General features: G+C 42.4%; 1 protein-coding gene across 3 annotated transcripts in view; it reads right to left on the bottom strand.

The window, feature by feature from the left end:
• SMG1 (SMG1 nonsense mediated mRNA decay associated PI3K related kinase) overlaps nt 1–8511 on the bottom strand; it is a 65970-nt gene extending 57459 nt beyond the window's left edge. Inside the window, exon 1 of one of the 3 annotated variants that reach the window (XM_061366843.1) lies at nt 8261–8511. In XM_061366843.1, the coding sequence (XP_061222827.1) occupies nt 8261–8349 (89 nt within the window). In that variant the 5' untranslated portion in view covers nt 8350–8511. Of the gene's footprint in view, nt 1–7954; nt 8022–8260 lie in introns of those variants that run through there. The other 2 variants (XM_061366852.1, XM_061366862.1) reach the window with 2 other exon arrangements.
• Between the last annotated feature and the right edge of the window lie 13338 nt (nt 8512–21849).

Consider the following 21849-nt stretch of genomic DNA (forward strand, 5'->3'; position numbering starts at 1 on the left):
TTCAACCAATTACTTTAAACACATTCTTATAAGCAGTACTGGAGGTTTTACATCGAAACCAGTGAAACAATGCTCATCCAACAGAAACATCCACAGAATTTTGTTTGACTCAAATATATTTGGAATCACACTGTTGAAATTATTTATAGAGGCCGTCTCCTTTAAGCAAACTTTAAAGACCTACTATTTTTATTTTAGTCTTTGGATAGTTCAGTTGATTATTTAAGAAAAAGCAGGACAGACCATTCATTCCTTTTTATTCTTGTAAGTTAACTACAACTCATGCAAGGACAAACACCACATGTTCTTGGGAAGAAACCTTTCACTTTTAGGTTTCAAAAGAACACTGTGACTAGAAATGGTAGACAAATTCAGGGAAAAGGAGTTAAATACTGTTTAGTTGCTATTTTCAAAAACAGTTTGCCCTCAGTAAAACTGGAAGAGTAATACCATGAGGGTTGATATTCGCAAAGCCAACTGGGATAGAAAACACCCACACACACATATTTTATGTGAATACTAAAAGACAATATACTATCATTTAAAACAAGGTTCCAAAGAAGAAAATTGTGCTTTTGCCCTTTCTTACAGTGAAAGGTTGACACCAGGTCTGTTTGGCAGGTATTATTCCTTTCTGCTCTATAAGCAAATTAATCTCTAGATACACACAATAGGACTTTTTCTTGCTCAGTATTCAGTGTGGCATCACATCTACTGTCATTGAGCACTGCTTGGCCTATTTTATAAAATGGGCTATGCTACTCAAGAGGCAAAATCTTTGCTTATGACAGTCAACTAGGATTGCAGCAATACTTATACAGTTGGACCTTCATCATTCACCTAAGTAATGTTGAACAGTAAAGTTCTGCACCATACCTTCAAATGATATGAACTTTAAATGTGCCTAAACCGTGTGCAAATTTTCCGGTCAGCTAGAGCCCCCAGATTTTCTCCCTGCTGTAAAAGAGCAGACTTCCAGCTCACTTTGAGGAGCAGTGGAGTTTATTACAGAGGATTAAAATTATTTTAGCCTTTCAATGAAACAGACTGACAAAGTTTCAAATGATAAATTTAAGAACTGATGGGTTAATAGTGTACCTCCCCAAAGAACACTGCTTTTTTCAAGGCAACGTGCTGTAGACTGTACCATCTCCAATTGTCAAGCATTAAGTCTGAAGGCAAACTGATTAAACGTACAATTTTTAAGACTGTTCTGTGTAACCCAATCAACTGAAGGAGTACACGTGTTCTCATCAGCTAACCTCCCTTCCTGCAGCACAGCCTTTGAACAGTTAGGAAAATTTTCCATTGTGGTAAAAATACATAAGCCTATTGTTTCCCTGAGAAAATCCACATGCTCGTTTCATTCTGTCTTTGGGAACAGCTTTCAGCAGGCTAACCTGCTCACACTTCATCACTTGACTAAAAGGGAAGCACAATTTTATTAAAAATGTGTAATTGTTGTCCTATGTATCAAAACAAGACACAATAGTTCCCACTGAAAATGTTGCTCCCACTATAATAAATGCGTAACTTAGATATTTAGCAGTTTCCACCCCTTCTTTGAGGCAGAGAAAAAACTGCTTTGTAGAAAGATACTGTTTCCAGAGGACTACGTTTCATGACCCAACTGGCTGCTAAACCCATACATCTTTGAAGGGGGATTCTGAACCAAAGGAAGTTTGCAGTATGATTCACACCAAAAGCAGAGCCTACCACCTCTTGGGCCTCTGCATTTCTAGCTGTTCAGTGATGCACACTATGTCTTAGGTGGAAAGCAAACCGCACTGTAGGCTCCTGCCTCAGCATGCTGGGAGTTCGTGGTGTGGGCTTGTCAAGACTTGGGCACACAACCAGAGTACCTGTCACATTGAATTTTCAGATGTGTTTCTGAAAAACATACCATTTTTCATGTCAGTAATGTACCCATGATTTTGAAAGACTACTACTTAGAACTCAAAATGCAGCCACTCTACGGACAGGTACTTGTCAAAGTTACTTTTTCAACTTCCCTCCAGTATACCTTTAAGGTACATTGCAGCCCTCCCACATGGTGACGGGAAGAACTGTACTCCCAGCTACCCCAACTCATGCCTGCATTTCAGGAGAGCCTTTATCTGTTCACACGGCAGTATTTGCATCTTAATTACATTGTGCCAAGCAGATGGCAGGTTATGTCACAGACCTAAAGCATCATCTTTCAAAAGATGTCTATGTAACAACAAATCTGTCAGTTACATACCTTGACATAGTCACAGACCTAAGCAAACATTGTATACTAATAAAACTACAAGGTACAATGTTAGCAACAGATAAGCTGAAATACAAATGTGATATTAGACAAAGTGGGAATGGGAAACTGAAAGGATGAACATGTCTATGATTACCTTATACTGTAGCTGCAAAAGTGTATTTGCCACTTCACGATGCTACTCTGATTTATTTCCACCTGAAAAGCTCCTTGATGGGGACTAAACAAAGTACTTCAAGAGCTCTCATGACAGTTTTCATCTGTGCCTGGTTCCGGGTGGGAGACTACCTGATTACCACCACCAATTTCCTGCATACCCTGGTTTAGCAATATCATTTATACAGAAGAGACTGCATTCAGTTTTCTGCAGGGTGGTTTTTAATGTGCCTCTATCCATCAGAAAAAGAAAATAATTCACCTACGTAAATAAGCAGAAATGGGCACTAGTTCTCCCTAAACCAAAAACTTTTCTTTCTGTGGGGGACGCACATACAAAAGGAAAGCTAGACTTTTCAAAGGTGTCTACTCATTCCATCAGAAGCATCAGCCTGATTTGATTAGCTAACCTGTATGACTGAAGAAAGCATGGACCAATTGGCTTTAAAAAAGTCTCTAAGAAAAATAGGTCAATCAAAAATATATCATGTTTTTTTCTGTTAAATGGAAGCCTTAAGAATTTTTACCCAAGAAACTTGTTACAAACAATCTGGTGTATACTACTTATTATCTGCAGCTCTTTCAGAGTGACCCTGCCATATGGATATTATTTTGAGACACAAATCACTTAATTTTATTTCCAAGTACAGAATCTACATGGAAGATTTATTCTGAGAAAACCACCATATGAGTTGTATTATTGTTCAAGCCAGTCAATTTTCCAGGCTTATTGCTCTATTTAACAAGGTTATTTGCTATAATGCAGAAAAATTCTTCATTACTTAAAATCTTCATCAATAAAACACTTAAAACTTAGAGTTGCTGTATCCACTCAACAGCTTCCAACCAAGTTTTCAGCCTTTCTTCCACTGGCATGCAGAGCTATGACAGCCTTCTTTTGCCATGCTCTTCTATCAACACTTGGTCCATCTTGCCCACCCATGCGTGCTGAGCCCACCTCAAAGCCTACTTCTGTTTCAACTTCTGTGTTGCAAGAGCACAGTGAAAATGGAAGTAGCCTACTAGTGTTTCCCACGAGTAAAATAACAACTATTTTCCTATTGCAATTCTGCCATTTCCACTGCTGGACAACTACCTGAAGTCACAGTAGTTTTTTAAGTCACCTCTTGCTTCTGCATCACTCCCTTCTTACACAGTAGCTCACCAGTTTCCTTCTGTCCTGTGGTGGATGTTGGGAGGGAATGTTAGGAGGTGTATCACATATGCATCCTGTCCTTATTTTTCCATAGCCATCTTCTGATAGTCATGTCTGGATACAGGATAATATGCTAGCTATGTCACTGGTCCAATCTAGTACGGCTCTTATATGGAAGACTCTCTTCTCTAAGTTCCTTCTGGTTCCCACTGACACACTTTCACCTTATTTCATCTTTCTCACATCTCATTTTCCTCTGTCCTCACGTTAAAAACAACAGCTTTCACATTACAAACTTAGGCTCCCCCATTCTACCCAAACCCAAAAACCCTTTTTGATCTCATAGCTTTCCAACTTTATCACCGTATTCAACATACTCACATGTGAAAGGAGATCAAATATTACTTGTTGCCAGCTCAGAGCTGAACCCATTCCTGTTCAGCACCTCCCACGCAGTCCACTGAATCTCTTCCCAAGCTTTCCATTGACCTCTTCATTATGGCACCTCACAATTAATATCGTATCTCATTTTCTAAACTGCCTTCAACATCACAGATTATTTCTCCATCTCTCTGCCCCCATGCACCTCTCACTGCACACTCCACTCTCAACTACCCCTGACGACATGGAGAAGTCCTACAAACTTTCATCCTTCATAACACTACACCCATTCTCAACTAATTTCAGTGGCATCTTCAAACACCTCTATGCTGTCAGCTTTCAGATCTTTCAGTTACAGACCTGTTCAAACTAAGATTTCAGCTGATTTCTGACAAACATTTTTTTTGCTCCTTGTACATGCAAATGGAAAAGAATTAAAGTCTGTCTCCTCCACTGTCACTCTGCTTGTCATTCAATGTGCTAATCCAGCATTATAAACAGACAATACCCACAACAACTAGTGCTTGCCTTCTGTAAAATGTATCTCTGCCCTTTACAGCCATGTAAAGGGACTGTTCTACCCATCACTTTCTTAGCCCATTCGCTCTGATTAGTTTCTCTGCTCTCTGCCAATGCCTCCTGTCCTGTCTTTAATTAAAGACGGGGTACTTGTCCTCAGTTATGAAGTGCCAGCCAATACCGCTCTCTTGCTTAGGTTGTAAGCTACCTAGAAGAGGAGACATATTTCATTGTCTTGTCTCATCATGTCTAGACCCATGGGGACCTAGGCGGTAACTTGGCTTGGCAGGCACCATGCCAACAGAAATTAGTAATTCATAACACTCACACTGCATGAGAACAATACATTTTATTTTCAGGAACGAATTTCAGTACTGAACTTAGTAAGGTGCTTCTGGAACTTCTCAGAGGTAAATGATTTTTCTCTTTTCTGTATACTCCCCTGCTAACCTACATTATGACAGGAGAGACGGAGAGGTCCTGTTAATTAAAATCTTATCTTCCTTTTCTCACTTCTGCCTAAGAATAAGAAAGCCATAATGCACCCTGCACTTGCTAACCTGCCACTCTGAACACACGCTCCTGCTTAGCACCACCTAAGCACGTGAAACTTGCATTCCCTATCAAAGGGAAGTATTGCTTGTTTCAGTATGTAATTTGCCTTCAGTACTCTACCGAATTAACTCTGCTCACATGCAAGACCTACACACTGATATGATTTTATCTTTTTCCCCCAAAAGTCAGATCAGGGAAAATGCAGTGAAATTTACCAAACAAAAGGAAAAGGAAAAAAAAAAGAAGTAAAAGTCTATAAAGCCATAAAGATTAGAAGAAGGGGGAACAAGATCTTATCAAGCTTTCCCAAAAAAAAACCAACCTCACTATTCTTTATCACATACATCCAACATTTACCCAGGAGGTTTTAGTGTTGATGTTAATTTAGGGTCCGGTACACCTCAGTGCACAAACTAATATGCCCATATATATTAGGACAACTGCTTCCTCTGTAATACACTGTCGATACACATACTATAGGAAAACCAGCTCATGTGCATCTCACAGATATTACTGTATTCATGCAGGTACAAAGGAAAAAAAAAATCAGACTGCAATTAAAAACTACTCTCCCTTAAAGAAGAATGTGGGCTCCAGCTTTCAGTTTCACAGTGTTTCCCCCCCCAAGTCCCAGTGCTGATTATTATTATTAAAAATTGAGAGTAATCTAGACCTAGTAATGACAATCAATCTAGTTCTCTTTACACAGACAAAAATGTGTGCTTGAAAACACAATCCATCTGATGATACACCTGTGCATTAGTAGTTCCTTCTTTCCCTTTCAGGAACTTGAAACAACTACCATTACTGCAGTTTTCATTACTCTGGCCACGTGCATTCCCTCTTCCACACCCTGCAAGAAAGCATTTACCAGCAACATCACCTAAGGTAAACGAAACTAACAGAAAAGAAAGGGGAAGGGAAGAATAAGTGGGTATATTCTGTGTTGTGGGGTTTGTCCAAGAGCACATTCAAAACAATCAACGAAAAAGAAACACTCACTGCCAGTTTTATGTAACAGATCTTCCTACCGTGCACTTGAATCACTTCTAAAAAATCAGTTACAGCCAAAACAACAAAGACTGATTTAATCGCTGCGCAGCTCTGTGAGATCTTAATGGAGACTCACATGTTGTGTATCACCAAAGCTATCTTCTTGAGATTTAAAAAAACTGAGCATAGCATATAGGGAAAATTTGCTCTGTGTTTGGGACTGTGTGAACACTCCTGATTCCTGGGCTTTCTCACCAGATTAATATTATTTAAAGGAAAAGACAAAGTTAAATCCTTACAAATGACAGGACCAGCGAAGAGGTGTTACCTATTTCTTAGCAGGAGCTCTAACACACAGCATGATGGAAACAGAACTAGGCCCCATCCATGCTACGAAGGTACGCTTGTTTGCCATGCTTCCTCTAGTGCTTTCAGATTTTCATTTCCTGCTGTGGCTTTTGGGATAACTTTTAGCAGCCCAGCTTACAGCTGCTGTACTTGAGAGCTAAGGAGGCACCAAACTACATCATGGGGCATGGACCAGTCAGACATCAAGCTAACAGTAACTTCTTAAACCAAGCTTATCACCAAGCAAAGCATTTCTGCAGCTACACTGTTCCTTTCCCCCCTAACACAACTGAACCTATTGAAGACAATGCTGTATTGGAAAAGGTCAACTTCCTAGACACTGCAAGATGTAATTTTTTAGGCTAAAGGATAGAACATGTGACAAATTAATATACCCCAGCCAGAAAGCATTTATAGAAGCTCCTCACTGCAAAGATGGAAGATGTATATCCAATTTCTTCCAGGTTGGAAGATCAAGAGTTAGGCTGCAGCCCAGAAATCTGAAGCAAGGTAGTAGTTAAGGAGTAATAAAGAGATCAGACTTATTAATTCCCCCCAAAAAATCCAGATGTTGTAAGAAAAGGTCACCAAGGAGGTTTTCAAGTTGTAAGTTATTAAACCAAGCAGTTCAATAATGGAAGAAATTAGAACTTAAACAACCATGCCCCACACACCACCAAGAACTGAACAGCCTCTAGTGTTAACCCTTGAGGCTGAGCTGCTGTTTGAGCAACAGCAAAGCTTGCTTCACAGTAAATACTGCAGTTACATCTGTTTCATCTGAAGATTTACCTTTACATCCACCCAATTTTCCTAGTCTAAATCACACACACAGCAACTGTCATTTGTAAATACATTCCCAAACATGTGGCACTCTGGTCTTTGGTGGGAAGTTTTAAAGCAGGATGCCATATTATGTTAAACTTCCAAAAACACTAAAAAAGCCCAAGTCTTCCACCAGAAAGAAATACCAAATCTATTTACAATTCCTACATGACAATTTAGACTCTTAAAGTAACAAAGCTGAGCAGTACAGCAAATATATCAGCATCAGATTTATTTACCAGATATCAGTCAGGACCTGAAATACACTATCTCTACTTGACTGAAGTGAGCTGGCTCTGAATGTCACTTACCACGTATAAACACACTTTAAAACCTAACACACTGTATAAGCTCTCACCCCAGCCTACTTATAGCTCAACTACTTTCCCCAGGTGAACACAAACCCGATAATAATCCCGTACTATTTTATTAACCCTCAGAAGACTAGGGGTACTCCTGCAGCCTCTGTTCTCTGATAAACTGCCAGCTGAGAACTAGACTGAAGGAACACGGCTATCAAGCCCACTCCCCGGTCTCCACCCCGCTGCAGGCCCCCAGCGCTTCAGCTTCCCAGGGAAGCGTCTCCCACCGCGCAGCGCAGGGAGAGGGAAGCCGCTGCCTGTGGACACACACCGGATATCAGCCCAGTACGTTACACCGAGCCGAGGCTGACCGCGGGGACGAAGGGACAGGGCGGGGAGGAAGGGGAACCCGCACCCGCCGGCTCGGAGCCCTGGCCGGGTCCCGCCGAGCCCCGCGCGGTGACAGACCTGCCCCGGTCCCTGCCCCGCCGGCAGACACGGATCCGGAAATCCCCCTCCGCGCCCCGCCGTGGCACGGCCGCAGCCGACCCCTTCCCCGCCGCCTAGGCCCGGCGGCCGGCCCGCCCCAAACTAGGCCCAACAGCCAGGAAGTGGCTCCGCCGCCGCCGCCGCCCCGAGCTGCCGTGGCCCGTACAGCCCCGCTCCGTTCCCCAGGCCCGGCGGCAGGGCCGGGCCGAGCTGCCAGCCGCCGAACCCCGCTGCCCCACACCTCGCAGGCGGCCAGGCCGCGCCCCCTACCCCAGCCCTGCCCACCTGGGTTGCCAGTCATTCCAGCCCCGCGGGTGGTAGTGCTGCCTGCTGCCGGTGCCGCTCAGCCGAGACCCCGGGGCTCTGCGGCTCATTACCTTGCCCGAGACGGCATGGCCGGCCGGGCAGCGGCGCGGGGCAGGGGCGAAGAAGGCGGCGGCGAGAGGCGAAGCTGAGGCGTGGGCGGCGGCTCCTCACTCGCGCTCCGCAGGCGGCTGCTGTCTCACACCGGAGGGAGGGGAAGCGGCCGCCGCGGCTGCTCCGGCTGCTGCCCGGCCGCACGGCATGCCGGGATCACGGACATGGGCCGCCCGCCCCCTCCGCGGGGCACGCCGGGAGGGCGGGGGACGGGGCGCGGGGGGGGCGGTGCTCCGCCTTCGGCAGCCGCGGGAGGGGTTTCCCCGCCGCTGACCGCACCGGGGGGCCTCGAGCGGCGGCCTGACCCGTGAGGGGCGGTGGGAAGCGGGCGGCCGTCATCGCCAACCCTCCCCGGGGCGTGAGAGGCGGGGAGGGGGTTCCCAGCCTGCGGGACATGAGGGGAGCCTGAGGCCGTGTGCTGTCCCAACCCCTCAGCTGTGGAGGGAACCTGGACGTGGGGGCGGCCAGGGGATCCCAGGCTGACCAGCGTGAAGGGATGTGGGGGTTCTCTCACACTGAGGGGATCCCGGCACCCCTGCGCCCCGAGGGGACTAGCGTCAGCAGAGCATGAGGGAAAGTGGGGGCTCCCATTGCCCCAACTGCGAGGGCAGCCAGAGGATCCCAGACACTGGGTCCTGAGGGGAGCTTGGGCCCCTGGGCGCTGAGGGGACCAAGGACCCTAGGGCCTGAGAGGAGTCTGGGGCCCAACTCCTTTTGCTAGGAGGATGTGGGTCTGTGCTGCCCCAAATGTTGCTGGAGTGTCTGTGGGGAGCTGTGTCCTTCAGATCCTCATTCCCACGTTTCTTACCACTGGAACATGTCACCTATATATGACTGCCAAGGAGAAGTCTAATGTTTTGGCAAAGGTCAGCAAAAAGCATACTAATCCCACGCTAAACACTAACTAAACCCCAAAGGTTTCTCATTCCTACCTTCTTCCTCACGGCTGCTAAAATGCATTTCCAAGGCAAAATAGTGAACTAATGTCTTTCTAAGCCCAGATAACTTTCCTATGTAAAGCAGTCACCACATTGCTAGATGCCCATTGTGGGGAAAACCTATCTGTAAACAGGAAGGCAGGAAACGTGAGGGGAGTAAAATAAAAGTCTCCTCAATTTGGTAGGTATTCTGTCCCCTTCAAAAATGTGAAGACTGTGTCAAGCATATTTTTTCCTGCAACACCAGAAACTTACATTAGCTGATTTGATAAATCCAGTTCCTGACTGCAGAATATTTCCTTAGTTGTGAAAAATTAGAATAGCTTAGTGAGATAATCAGCAAAGAGACCTGAGCAGAAAACCTCTTTTTAATTACATTATCCTAGATTTGAGACCACTGAAAGACCTAAGGGGACTGTTAAAATTCCCCTGTGCTTGTGTGCCATGGTCCTGTGGTGACTTGGCTAAGACAGATGGCATCCTGCTGCCTCCCTTGGATTCTCCTGGACAGCCACCATCCTGCTGGTACACTCTTGTTGGCTTAGAGTCCATAAGCAACGTGTGTAAGACATGTACAGATTTAAAAATCAGCTCTAGGATTAAAACAAAATAATAGTATCTTGAGGCTTCATTGCAACACAATGCCTTTTTAATGTGCTAGGACCCAGTGCCCATCGGGCTGTTTCAATGGACGCATACTTGTGAATCTTAAGTGATTCAATTTTGCAAAAACAATCAATTCCACGAACCATTATAGATCTTTTTCCCTTCTTTATAATCAAGATTCAGAATTACACAGTATGCAGCTAAATTATGTGTTTATAAGAGTAGCAAGAATACCTGCTGCAAATTTGTTCACCCTTTCCAACAAAGTCTAGCAGATCCTGCCGTTGGTGATGTACCAGGTGATTTTTCTTACTTGATGACTGAGTTGTATCGCAACAGTAACAATATAAATCACTTGAGGGGCAAGGTAATACTAGGAATGTATTTTTAACTACCTTTCATATTAACTTAGCAAAGGAAAGCAAGAACTAAAGCTGGCGTACTATGACAAACAACTGCCTGATTTAGTGTTTGGTATTGGAAATTCTGTATCAGAAATCTTGTATTCTAGTGGTGAATTTGGTGCAGTCTGTGAGGTATAATGCAGATCCCTCTTTCGAGTGCAGTTGTCTCTGCAAAATGGATCAGTGATGTTTAGCTTTCTGAACTGCTGTTGTGCACAGCCTTAAAACTGTAAAATATTCTATAGCTGCCAAATAAGAAGACATACTTGGTCTGTTTCTACAGGGATGATTATATCGTGAAATTTGAATGTTATTGACAGTGAAAATGCTCATCAAGATTTCCGAGATAGGGCAATAATTATTTATATAACACTTTCTCAGTTACAGCCACTTTGCAAATATGGTTAAGGCCATTCAGACATCACTCTGAATGAAGAAGCCCAGGGAAGGTGAGGCCAGGATTTTCAAAACTACCTTCTGATTTTCTGTCCTCGAGTTTGCGACTTCAATTTTGGATACTCAGTGGCTGGCACTGACATCAGTCGGAGCTGTAGATTCTTGAGTCTTGTTAAAAAATGAATAAATAAGATGTCTAAATCTGGAACCCTCTCAAAATAGAACTATATGAACTTGAAAAACGAGTTTTGCATCTCAGAATGAGTGGATGACATTCACAGAGGTCTGCCTCTCTTCTCACTGCTGGGGGTATGCTCAGTCCACTCCATCAAACTGTCCACATCTATACTAATGCAGAACTCTGGAGTGATAGACACTGTGAACCACACTTTTCCCACTTTGTAAGTTGTGGTAATGATCATTTAATATATGAAAGAAAGCTGTATTAATCTGAGCATTATTTTTAGTTGGAATGAAGTGCAGATTGTATACATTTAATGTGCTGAAACAGGGTCGTAAGCACCATGTTGCATCTTTTATCGCTTACTAGTTTATTTCCTTACTAAGCAGCATGTCTAGAAAAAACAGCATGTTCTGAGGATTACAAATCACTTTTGGCCCTTGGCTCGCTTTGATGCATAACAAAGCTACAGATTGAGAGAAAAACAATCACCAACCATGAGAGGGAAAGGGATGCTATTTCCTCCTCTGGAAATGTGGTAGAAGCCAAGGAGCAAAAGAGTATTTAACTAGATCAGAGAAGTACCAGACGCCAAGATCCTGTAGCTTGTATATTGCAGATGGATACCTCTTAAGAACTAGAAAGGATTCCTAGAACAGTTATTCCCTATACCTGCCAATTCTACTGTTTGGATGGCAGAATCCTATTTTTATCAGTAACCTACCAGATTTTCAGTTGGGTGGCCGCATACCCTATTTTCTGAACACAGCAGACTCAAAACACACGTGACATATGGCCAATCTGTGCAGGCATAGAGAGCCCAGGGTGTCCAGAACATATTGTACTTGTGGTGCAGGCACAGCCAACAGTGCATGCACAGGAGGTCCCGCAGGACTCCTACTGCTTTCTTCATTAAAAATGTCGGCAGGTGTAATGATCTATGTAGATTGTACTGCCGAGCACAGATACTGTCTATCACAGACAAATGCTGCAGGCTATATAGGGGTCTACCTTATTTTATCCTGAACTGGAATTTTTCCATATCCTATAGGGTGTATCAGTACAGAAATCCAACTTACAAATAGTCCTAATAGCAAGGCATATCGAGCTACTCTACAGTTTTGTGTTGAAAATCTTTTTAATGCAAAAAAAGAGGTCAATCTGGTATTTTGGAATTCCATAATAAATGCACTGTGATTTGAATACTAACAAAAAACATCTTTTACCTTCTTTTCTTTACTTAAGAGACTGAAGGAAATAATATTTTGCTTTTTCTGGGTGTTTATAAACCCCCTTTGAATTTAAGTGGGATAGGACATGGAACCATCTGCTCCATTTCCTCAAGGTCTTTTAGAGGATAACTTCTACTGAACAGTATTCCGCTAAAGTGCAACAAATACAGTAGCTTTCTGAGAACTTGTATTTTTGCTCTATGGAATTTCTTTAAGGCTATTGCATCTTTAAGACATTTTACATCTCTTAGGTAAGGTAGCATTATGTACAATATATGAGTAAATATTTGAGTTCCTGTCAGATATTCATTATAGATTTATTACATCATAGACTACAGAAGTCCTTGGTTGTGTGTATAAGCTGTTTTTTCATTTTCTGTTTATTAACTATGTGCTTCCTTAAATATTCTAAACATTTACATATTACCAGCAACAGTTATATATAATATATAAACTGAACGCGTCCATTTAAGTGGCTAGTCCCTAAGCAAGTAGTCATTTAAGTTACTTTGAGCTGTCAAATACATAGCCTAAAACAGTTTTAGGTCTTTAAATATTTAGGTATTGAAATGTCCAAGGAAAAAACGGTAGGAAAGTAAATTTCTTTTGTCAATAAAATCAGCCATATTACACCTGTTAAATCTCAGCCAGAGTAAAATTGGCAAGACAGCCCAAAGCAGTAGTTTCCCTGCTGGTCTTCAGGAGAGCAGAAATTGTAGCAATCCTCTTACGAGTTTTGGAAGCCACACAGAATGCCTTGGAGGAAAGTCACAGTCTGCATGCAGTGTGTTACATAGTCAAAGTGACAGCATCATAGCAACTCAGTTAAAAAAAATTCTCAACATCTCTGAAAATCAGACTCTTTGTGGAACAGTTGTATGTCTGATTGGTAGACAGTGCTGGCCAAGAATCAAGTATGCTTTTACTCATACTGAATAAAATGTGTGCCACAAGCAGCAGTTCCCTCTGTTCAATGAGTACCCAAGGTCCTGCCCGAGATGTTCTGTTACCTGCAAGCCAAGGAGTGTGGCTGCAGATTAGTTCATGTTGCTGCAAGAGCTCCCTGTTTTGACTGGCAGCTGTTGGGAAATTTGTGCTGCTTGCATTATTTCTGGAGAGCCTGGGCAGAAGCTTAATGAGAAGCACTGCATCCTGCAAGAGCAAAAGCTGAATCAGGACTCACAAGCAATTGCGTATTATGAAATGTTACACAGTGCTGGAATGGAGCTGGCATTCACTGCACTGCAGAAAAAGACAAAGTTGAAGCGGGAAGCAGTTATCTTACCATGGATGCCAGTAGGTTATTATACTGTGAAGTCCTTTTGACAAATTAATCATGTACTTGATACTTCACCTTTCTGGTGAATCTGAGAATTTCCATCTCTTAAAATAGCTGCTCTCTCACATAAATTTTCATGCTCTGCAGACCCAAGTTTATGTCGTGTTTGTTGAAGGGACAACTTGAAAGAGGCTGCCAGGAAAGTGTCAAGCCCTTAAGGCATAATAAGCCCAGGAGAATTTGTTTGGATGGTGTAATGAATCCAACTTGCTAATTTATCTCAGTTTGGTGCTTATTGCTGATAGTGGAGTGCTATGAAAATTAAAAGAAAGATTGGTCTAAGAGGTCTAACAGTTAGAAGGTGACTGCAACTCCCACAGGGTATTTATGCTTTAATCTCCACTACTTTTAACTGCTTTTTCTAGGCTTATTTTCCTACCTGTTTTTGAAAGTGTTTCAGGTCTCAGCATTACGAAATCCTTACCTCTCTATCTTTCCTTGAAGTCTCTGGAAAAGATTTTGATGATATCGTTAGAGATGTCACTTGGGTCATACTTCAAGTGACAGCTCAATAACTAGCCTTTGTGAGAAAAAACATAGTATCAGAGTATGAGTTGGACTCCTTCACTCATGGTGTATGGATAAAGCTGGGGTAAACTCAGGAGCAGCAGCGGCAGGAGTTGCTCTGTTCCAGCTCAGCCATGGCTATTCTGCTTGGCACTGCAGAGGATGAGCATCCCTGTGGCTGCAGTCACCTGGCACTATCTAGAGCAAACCCAGGAGGATTCAAAGTCTCTATATGGGGAATTGAGGTCTCAGGCACTACTTGGTTGAAATCGCACCTGCATAGTTGTTATTGCATGTTATTTCTGAGAAAGCCTGTGTCCATTATTGAAATAATGACACAATTCCAGCTGAATCAGATGAGAATAAATCGCTTTCTACTTTCAGATATATTCAGCATGAAGATTTGGTATTAATTTGAGCCTTTGGAAAGCTTGGTGTGGGAGGCTGTCTAGCGTTATGTAAAAGAGTATCTGATTTCCCAAATAACATACATGCATCGTAACCACCAAATCATCTTCCTGTACCCTATCTAAATCACTACAATTGCCAGTTTCTCTAACAACAGCCTCACAAACCACAGCTTCCTTCAGCAAGCAGCTTTGACTCATCTCCAGGCCAGGACGAAAAAATAGTACGTGTTCTTGTGCATAAGAAGCATACGTTATTCCTAGTCAACCTGAATTTTGGCTTTGGCAGCCTTCATAAAGTTCTTTTAATTCAGTTTTTTCATGTTTACAGAGAAAACTCCATAATTTAATCAGAGATAAACAGAAGAAAGAAGATCTCATCAGGATGTATAGACATGTTCTTTTACCTTTTTTTGTGATTTACGTATAATTGATACTTTTTAGTCCCCAATACTTGTGGTTCCTCCTGTAAAAAACATGTTTATATAAAACCCTGTACATTGTAAAGCTTTCTAGGCAGAAATGACATCTTTCCTTATGTTTAGTACAGTAGGACCTTGATCTAGTTGGGATCTTGGAGCACAACATAATGTTAAAATTCTAATAATTCTGCTATAGAAGAATTCAAGAGCCTGAAGTTGGTGGGAGCTTCATTATTTGAAGCAGAATGAGCCCTTTAACAGAGCACATTTCTCTCTTCTTTCTATCATTGTATTTCCTAGACCACAGTTTATACCACACTTTTGCCTGATTCCTTGTTGCACAGCTGTTCTTAGACCACAGCTCACACAGCCAATGCACACAGAAGTGTTACAATCCTTTAACCCAGAGGCCTTTCAACAAGCATGATCAGCCTATCATTCAGCTAGAAAGTAATCGATAAGTGACATAAATTTATTGGTGTCTTTCACATAAGTTCCTCTAAGTTCTTATTTGAGATATTAATTAGATTTGTTTTAGCCTATGTTTTGTACTTAATTCTCTCTGTTCCTTGAACTTCGTGTTACTTAGTCTTGCAGATGCAGCAATCATTCAGAGTGACTAAAATTAACCTTGAAATAATAAGTAATCCACCAGGATAGTGCTTCATCATGGTGCTTTTTCTTATTATTTCTGTTCACTGAACATAAAACTAGTCAGTGTTTTGCTCTCTCAGCCGATTAATTCAGATGTTTTTGTAAAACACTGGCACTAGAAGCTGCCCTGCATTTATTCCATGTCTGATGTGCCCATTAGTTAAACACCTACTCTCCAGATAAATGGAGTTTAGATCTAAGCGTGCAGACCCAGTCCACCAGCCCCATAATCACATGTTTGCAAGTCCATAAATCCTGGCTGTATACTTTCACCAGCACACAGCTAAAGAACAAGCTAAGTGTTTAAACGCTGTGAAGAAAACCCATGATGAGACAAAAAAGTGACACAGAAATGCAGCGGTACAAACCAGAGCTGCACAGGTAATTGCAATTTGGGTGTAGGTACCCCTCTGAAATGCATTTGCATGTATGGTGTGTATGTGCCTTCACATATATTTCTACAGATACTATCTGGATCAAGATAACTGTTTTCCTTTAAATCTGGAATCCAAGTTGAAAAAAAGAACACCTAATTTTGAATGAAAAATATCCTTTTAATTTTGAACTTCATAAGGTTAAAAATGACACTGAAGCAAATTACAAACCAACCCCTCTCTTCTAAGGTACACTGAGATTAATCGTTCAGGGTTGATTTTTGATGCATTTCCCTCCTTTTATTGCTTATGGCCCGTGAATGTTTTGGATGCAGTATGCTGGCTTCCTAATGCTGAGGGTACTTTGAGGGTGTGCCTCCTGTGCTGGCACAGCGCAGAGCTGTGCTGAACCAGCTGCAGTTCAGCACATGTAGAGGCCAAGTACATCGTGGAGATGCACGTCAGCATCTTAAGGCAGCTTCACATGTAACTGATTTTTAAGATCACTGAATAGAGAATGATTTGCATAAGTGACAGGTTATATGTGATTCCTTTTAGTTCCCCAAATTCGACTTCATTACAAATCATGCGCCTTAGCAAAATATGTAAATTTTATGTACATTTTTGTAAAATGCCTGAATTGATTAATTACCTCATTTTTAAAAATATATTTAGATTCTTTTAGTTGGGTTCAGCTGTTCCTATTACCTGATGAATATTTATGGCTCTGTGTGGCATTTAGGTGGTGATTTGGAGACTATCCAGCTACTTACAGATTTCTGTGTATGGATGGGCTCTGATTTACCCTGGGAGGGTAATGGAGTTACTATCCCCATCTCAGATCCCTCCTATGGCCTTCCAGCTGTGGAAGCTGAATGATAGTGTATCTGTTCCTGAGTTACTGCAGGGTATAGACCGACATATTAATGCAAACTGAAATTAAGGATTATGCTAATATGTCAGACTGTACACTGGAGTGGGGAAATAGGGCAGGGAGCTGGGAACTTCAGCCTCAGCTACCATCTCAGCATGAACCACATTGCTCATGAGCAGGGCTGTAATTCCCACCTTGAACGTGAAACTTCTTTATTTTATAGGCTGCCCTGTTTATTTCTAATTTTTGCCTGCTCACTTGTATCCACTTTGAAAGGGGTCTTCCCATGGAACTGAGCCCCTGTTGGACTGGGTTGCAAGGATTATTCTCCTATCTCAGGAGGAAGATGCTTTGGTGTTCTTTCTGCCCACTGTTTTCTGTCCCTTCAGCCCAGCAGTGACTGCTTTTCTGTGTACCAGCTGTTGTAAACCCCAAATGATAACTTCTCTTATGTCTTGGTTTTTGTAGTAAAGCTTGTACTTCTGTACTGCCCAGCGCAGTTTGTGTGCATGGTGCCAGTACACTGTTAGTTTCCTCCAGCCTGCTGTTGCCATCTCCACTGTTGGAATGCTGCTGCTTCTAACACAACTGCCCCACTGCTCTCTAGGAGTCAAAGTGTTACCACCTGGCTGATGCAAAGTCAGGTACTGCCCTGAGGAAGATGCCAACTTCATCTGCAGTATCAGGATGCTGGCAGTCTTGGGAACTGATTGAACCAAATCACAGATTCCATCTCACTCTATATCTCCACACTGCTAGCCCCACTGCATGGTACCCTCTCTCCTGCCCTGCAGTGGTGGCCAAGAGCAGATAGGTTTCCCTCTCTTTTTCACCATTATAGTTAGGCACTTTCCTTGGTTTCAACTGTTTTGCTTCAGATTGTATCCATGAAAGACCACCATACCTGTGTTCTCTGCCCCGATTCTCAGATTTCTGATCTGTTTCTGCTCTTATCCCAGCAAATTCAGTCCCTCTTGCTGTTTGGAGACTTGTCTCTTAATAGACTTACTGTAATTGTGTCTCTTCAAAATAAATTATTATGAAATCCTTACTGAATCCAAAGCTACATTTCACCTACAACATGCAATCCTTGATCTGAAGTGGTCTCTACGAGAGATAACAATGGCATGGGAACTCAGCAGAACACAAGCTGAAGAACTAGAGAATAAGAGGATTTGGGACCTGGAGAGCCATGCCAACTAGCCAGGGCAGGCCTTTGGCTACCTCCCACATGCAAGGTTTGCCTCAGCTTCAAAACCATCCCCACTGAAGATACCTTTTAATAGCTCTGCCCTTAGAACTGTGCTGTGTTGGTCCAGAAGGCCTTGGCACAGACAGTCCCTGGCATAGCCAGGCTGGACAGTGCAGGTGAGAGGCCAAAAATTAAACAACACTCCTCGTTCTGAGCAGTGAATTTGAAATACACATTCCTCCTGAGGCACTGGGAGTTGCTAAATGAGTTTTGATAGTCTCCATAGCAATGGAAAAGCATACTAAGAAGAGAAACCACAGAGAAGATGTATGCCAGAGATATGTCTCCTTGACAACAACCGAGGCATGGGACTGAGCTGCCTGGAGAAGCTAAAGCTGGATCCCCATGTCCTCCTCTTCTGAAGTGACTCAGGACGTCAGAAGGGGCAACTCTTAAGTAAAAGGAACAAGCACTAAGATGAGAATAAATGGAACCAGGAACATCAGGAATGAAACTACCACTGATTTACATGAACTGGAAATATATGTCTGGGCATATCAGTTCCTTTGCCTACCTATATGAATTATATATGAGTTTTATATAGTCACATGCTGCAAAATCAAGTATTCAAAAATTATTAGTCTTACTATAGGCCATGCAGTGGTCTCCAGTCCTCCAGTTTCTCTGCCTTAAAAGATACTCCTTAATAGCATGGCCAAAGGAGAATTTTCTTACAGGACCCCTGCCTTATTCAGCACACTAGGCAAATGATGCTTACTGAATTGGTGAGTCAATATTTTGTCTTTTCCTTGTAGTTCAATAGCTTGCCTCAGGCCTTCTTTATTTCATGCTATACAAACGCATTCACCAAGACAGAATAAATTCCCTCATGACAATTTCTGCAGCAGTTATCATAGCAGCAAGGTTAAATGCTACCAAACTGGAACAATGCTAAAAATACTAGCAAAAAATAATCTGCAATTACAAAGGCAAAAAGCAGGAATAAACGAGCCAAAACTGTTCTACAGCTGTGCCACTCACCAGCAAGCCTGCAGCACTCCAGTGGCCAACTAATCCAGCTGTTACTTTTGCTCTCATTTCCCTTTCTGTTTACCCAGATTTTGGTAAGTTTTTCCAGCTCAGAGTACCCAAAGGTCCCTCTCACATCCCCCTTGCTGAGCCCTCAGCCTCTCCAGGGAGAGATTGAGTTGGCTGTGTACTCTGTAAAGGAATTACGATACTTGGGTGGGTCTCAAAATATATAATTAATAAGTAATACCAAACCAAACAGGGCATCATTGAACTTAGTGCTGGGTTCTCCCACTGAACTTTGGCCCTGAGAGCAGATACTGCTGTACAGACTTGGGATTATAATTTAAAAACAAAGTGTAGGGCCCTGATTTATTTTTCAGTCAGGTGCTGAGTATTAAGCAAAGTCCATACCATGGTTTATTGTGTATGGTGAAGATAAAGCATGGTAATTTTCAGGCACAGAGAGTACTGCAAAGTGGGAAGTTCTGTCACTTTTGTTTTAAATAAAAATCGTAGCTGAGTTGGTTGAGATTTTATTGAAATTAAACCCCATTGTTTTCTCCATCTTGCTTATAATGAAAGGAAGTAATTGGTCTTTGATTGTTTAGGCAATTTAAATTTGATTCCATTTTTACTCCCTACTTCAGTTAGTAGCTGAACAATGCAAATCTGCCTGGACAGTTGAATAGCTCATGACGTGTTCCTCCCCTCTCCCTCAAAACTGACTCTTCCCTGCCTTGGAGTTTTCAGCATTTCTTGGAAACCAGGAGGAATGATGAATTTGCATCAGTGTTGGCAAAGGCTGATTTACCATTTGTTACCTGCAATCAGCTTAAAAAAAGTAAAGAAAAAGAAGAAAAAAGGGAAACCATGGGCCCAGCAGGAAGTGGAAGTGACAGGTTCCCAAGACAGGAGGCTTCCCTTGGGTCAGCTGCTGCTGAATCCTGGTAGGTCATCTGGACCCCAGTTTGCCCCTTGTAAGAGGGAAAAGGCCACCAAGGCATGAGGATGAATTCACTGGGAGCTGGGGCTCACACTACAGATGCAACTGCTGATACAGTGTGAAGTACAATCACATCAACTTTGGGCTCATCTAACACATCCTCTGCTAGTAATTATAATTTCCTTTTGTATTTCTAAACATCTTTTTCATTTTCTACAGAAAAAAAAACAGAAATGGATTTGCTTTGTAGTTAGCTGAAAGCTGCACTCGCTGTCCCGGCTCCCTGAGGAAGTTTTTCTTCCAGAGGCCATGATGTCATCAGTGACTTGGACCTGGCTATCCTGGACACCGTGTGCAGATCCTCGTGTGCCAAATGAAAAAGAACAATAGCAAAATATTTCTCAGACTGCCAGCAAGACAGCCTGTGTCGCGCGAGGTGCCTGCCTGTGAAGCCAATTAAATACGCAGCACCTGAGAGCTTCAAACTGTGTTCAGCATGAGCATAAACCCAGCAAATGGGCAAGTCCCAGAAAAGACAACACATCATAAAAATACGAGAGATTTCCTTAATGCCTTTTATCTGTGTGTGCAAAGCTGACAGTCTTCATAAGTCCTGGGATAGATCTCGTTCACATAATGTGAGTAATACCATTTGTCTCATGGCAAGAAACGATTCCATGTCTGCTTCAATTTAACCTTGCAGTGCTCCAACCTGGGATTTCTTTCACTGTTACTGCAATGCAGCCACCTCTGGAGCAGGGAGCAGTAGCCTGAAATACAGCTCAAGGAGTCCTCCTAGCAAACACACTTTTATCATTCCAGGCAATGGGGGTTGCTCAGGTGCTTCAGAAGGCAAATATTCCCCTTGAAGTAAGGGATATCTATACAAAAATATCTGTGTGGCCCAGTCTGATACAGCGACAGGGGTTGAATGTCAGCTTGACTTCAGCTGCGCTAAAGGTAAGCAGGACGAAGAGGGTGTAGGTCAGGAACTCTAACATAAGCCCACAGAAATTGCCTTTTCTCCTTACTTTCTTATTCAGGGTTGATTTTCCTTTAATTGAAAGAGAAGATATAAAAATAGAACACTAAACAAATCAACAATGAACTTGGCATTAAAGAAAGCTTTCATGAATATCCCAACCTCCAGTTTTGTAAGGGATCGATACTCATTCTGTACCTGATGGGGCAAGTATAACAGTACCATTAAATGCCACTCAGGATATTATTAAACTGTCACATAAGAGAGGAAATTGGAATACAATTGCTATGAATGCTGTTAGGCCACAGAAAGATATCGGCCACAGAAAGATATCAGCCACATGTGGAAAGATTTTCACTTACAATCAAGGCCTGTGGTAAGAGAGAGAGAGTGCACATGGCTTTTCACTTAACAGAGTGAAGGAATTGCACAGGATTTTTAGCCAAAGGAGCATCCCATCCCTGGAAGTCAAGCTCTCCCCTGTAGGATCCCCTAACAGGGAATTTGTCCCCATACCTCTTACAACAAGTACTTCACTCTTCTGCATGACATCTCCATAAATTTCTTTAATATATATATCAGATGTATTTTTTACTCTAAGCTGAAACAAAATCATAGTGCTGCAGTGCTGTACTTGAGCTCCCTAATACTGTCTTGGCTGCATCCATTTGAAACACAGCTGGATCCAGATTTTGGAAATTGTTCAGGTCTTTCTAAAAAGCCAAGCTAAAAGCCTTGGAGCAGACATCTCTTGTCCAACATGTGCAGTTTCCAGTTTGAGGACATGCCCTGTCACAGAAAGAGTACGAGCTTGAATAGCTTATGGTGAGCTGTTGAGAAATGTGAAATGAAAAATAGAGTAGGAAAGCCAATGGGCAGAGGCAAGTGAATACACTGACTGTCAAATGCAGAAGTGTTTTTCAAAGTCATGGTAGATGAAAGTAAAAAAAAACATGTCTTTTTTAGAGGTGCAA

The sequence above is a fragment of the Neopsephotus bourkii genome, unplaced genomic scaffold, assembly GCF_033783945.1.
Source record: "Neopsephotus bourkii isolate Nb327-2 ecotype Australia unplaced genomic scaffold, CSIRO-AGI_Nbou_v1 NB_126, whole genome shotgun sequence".
In the NCBI taxonomy this organism is placed as follows: Eukaryota; Metazoa; Chordata; class Aves; order Psittaciformes; family Psittacidae; genus Neopsephotus; species Neopsephotus bourkii.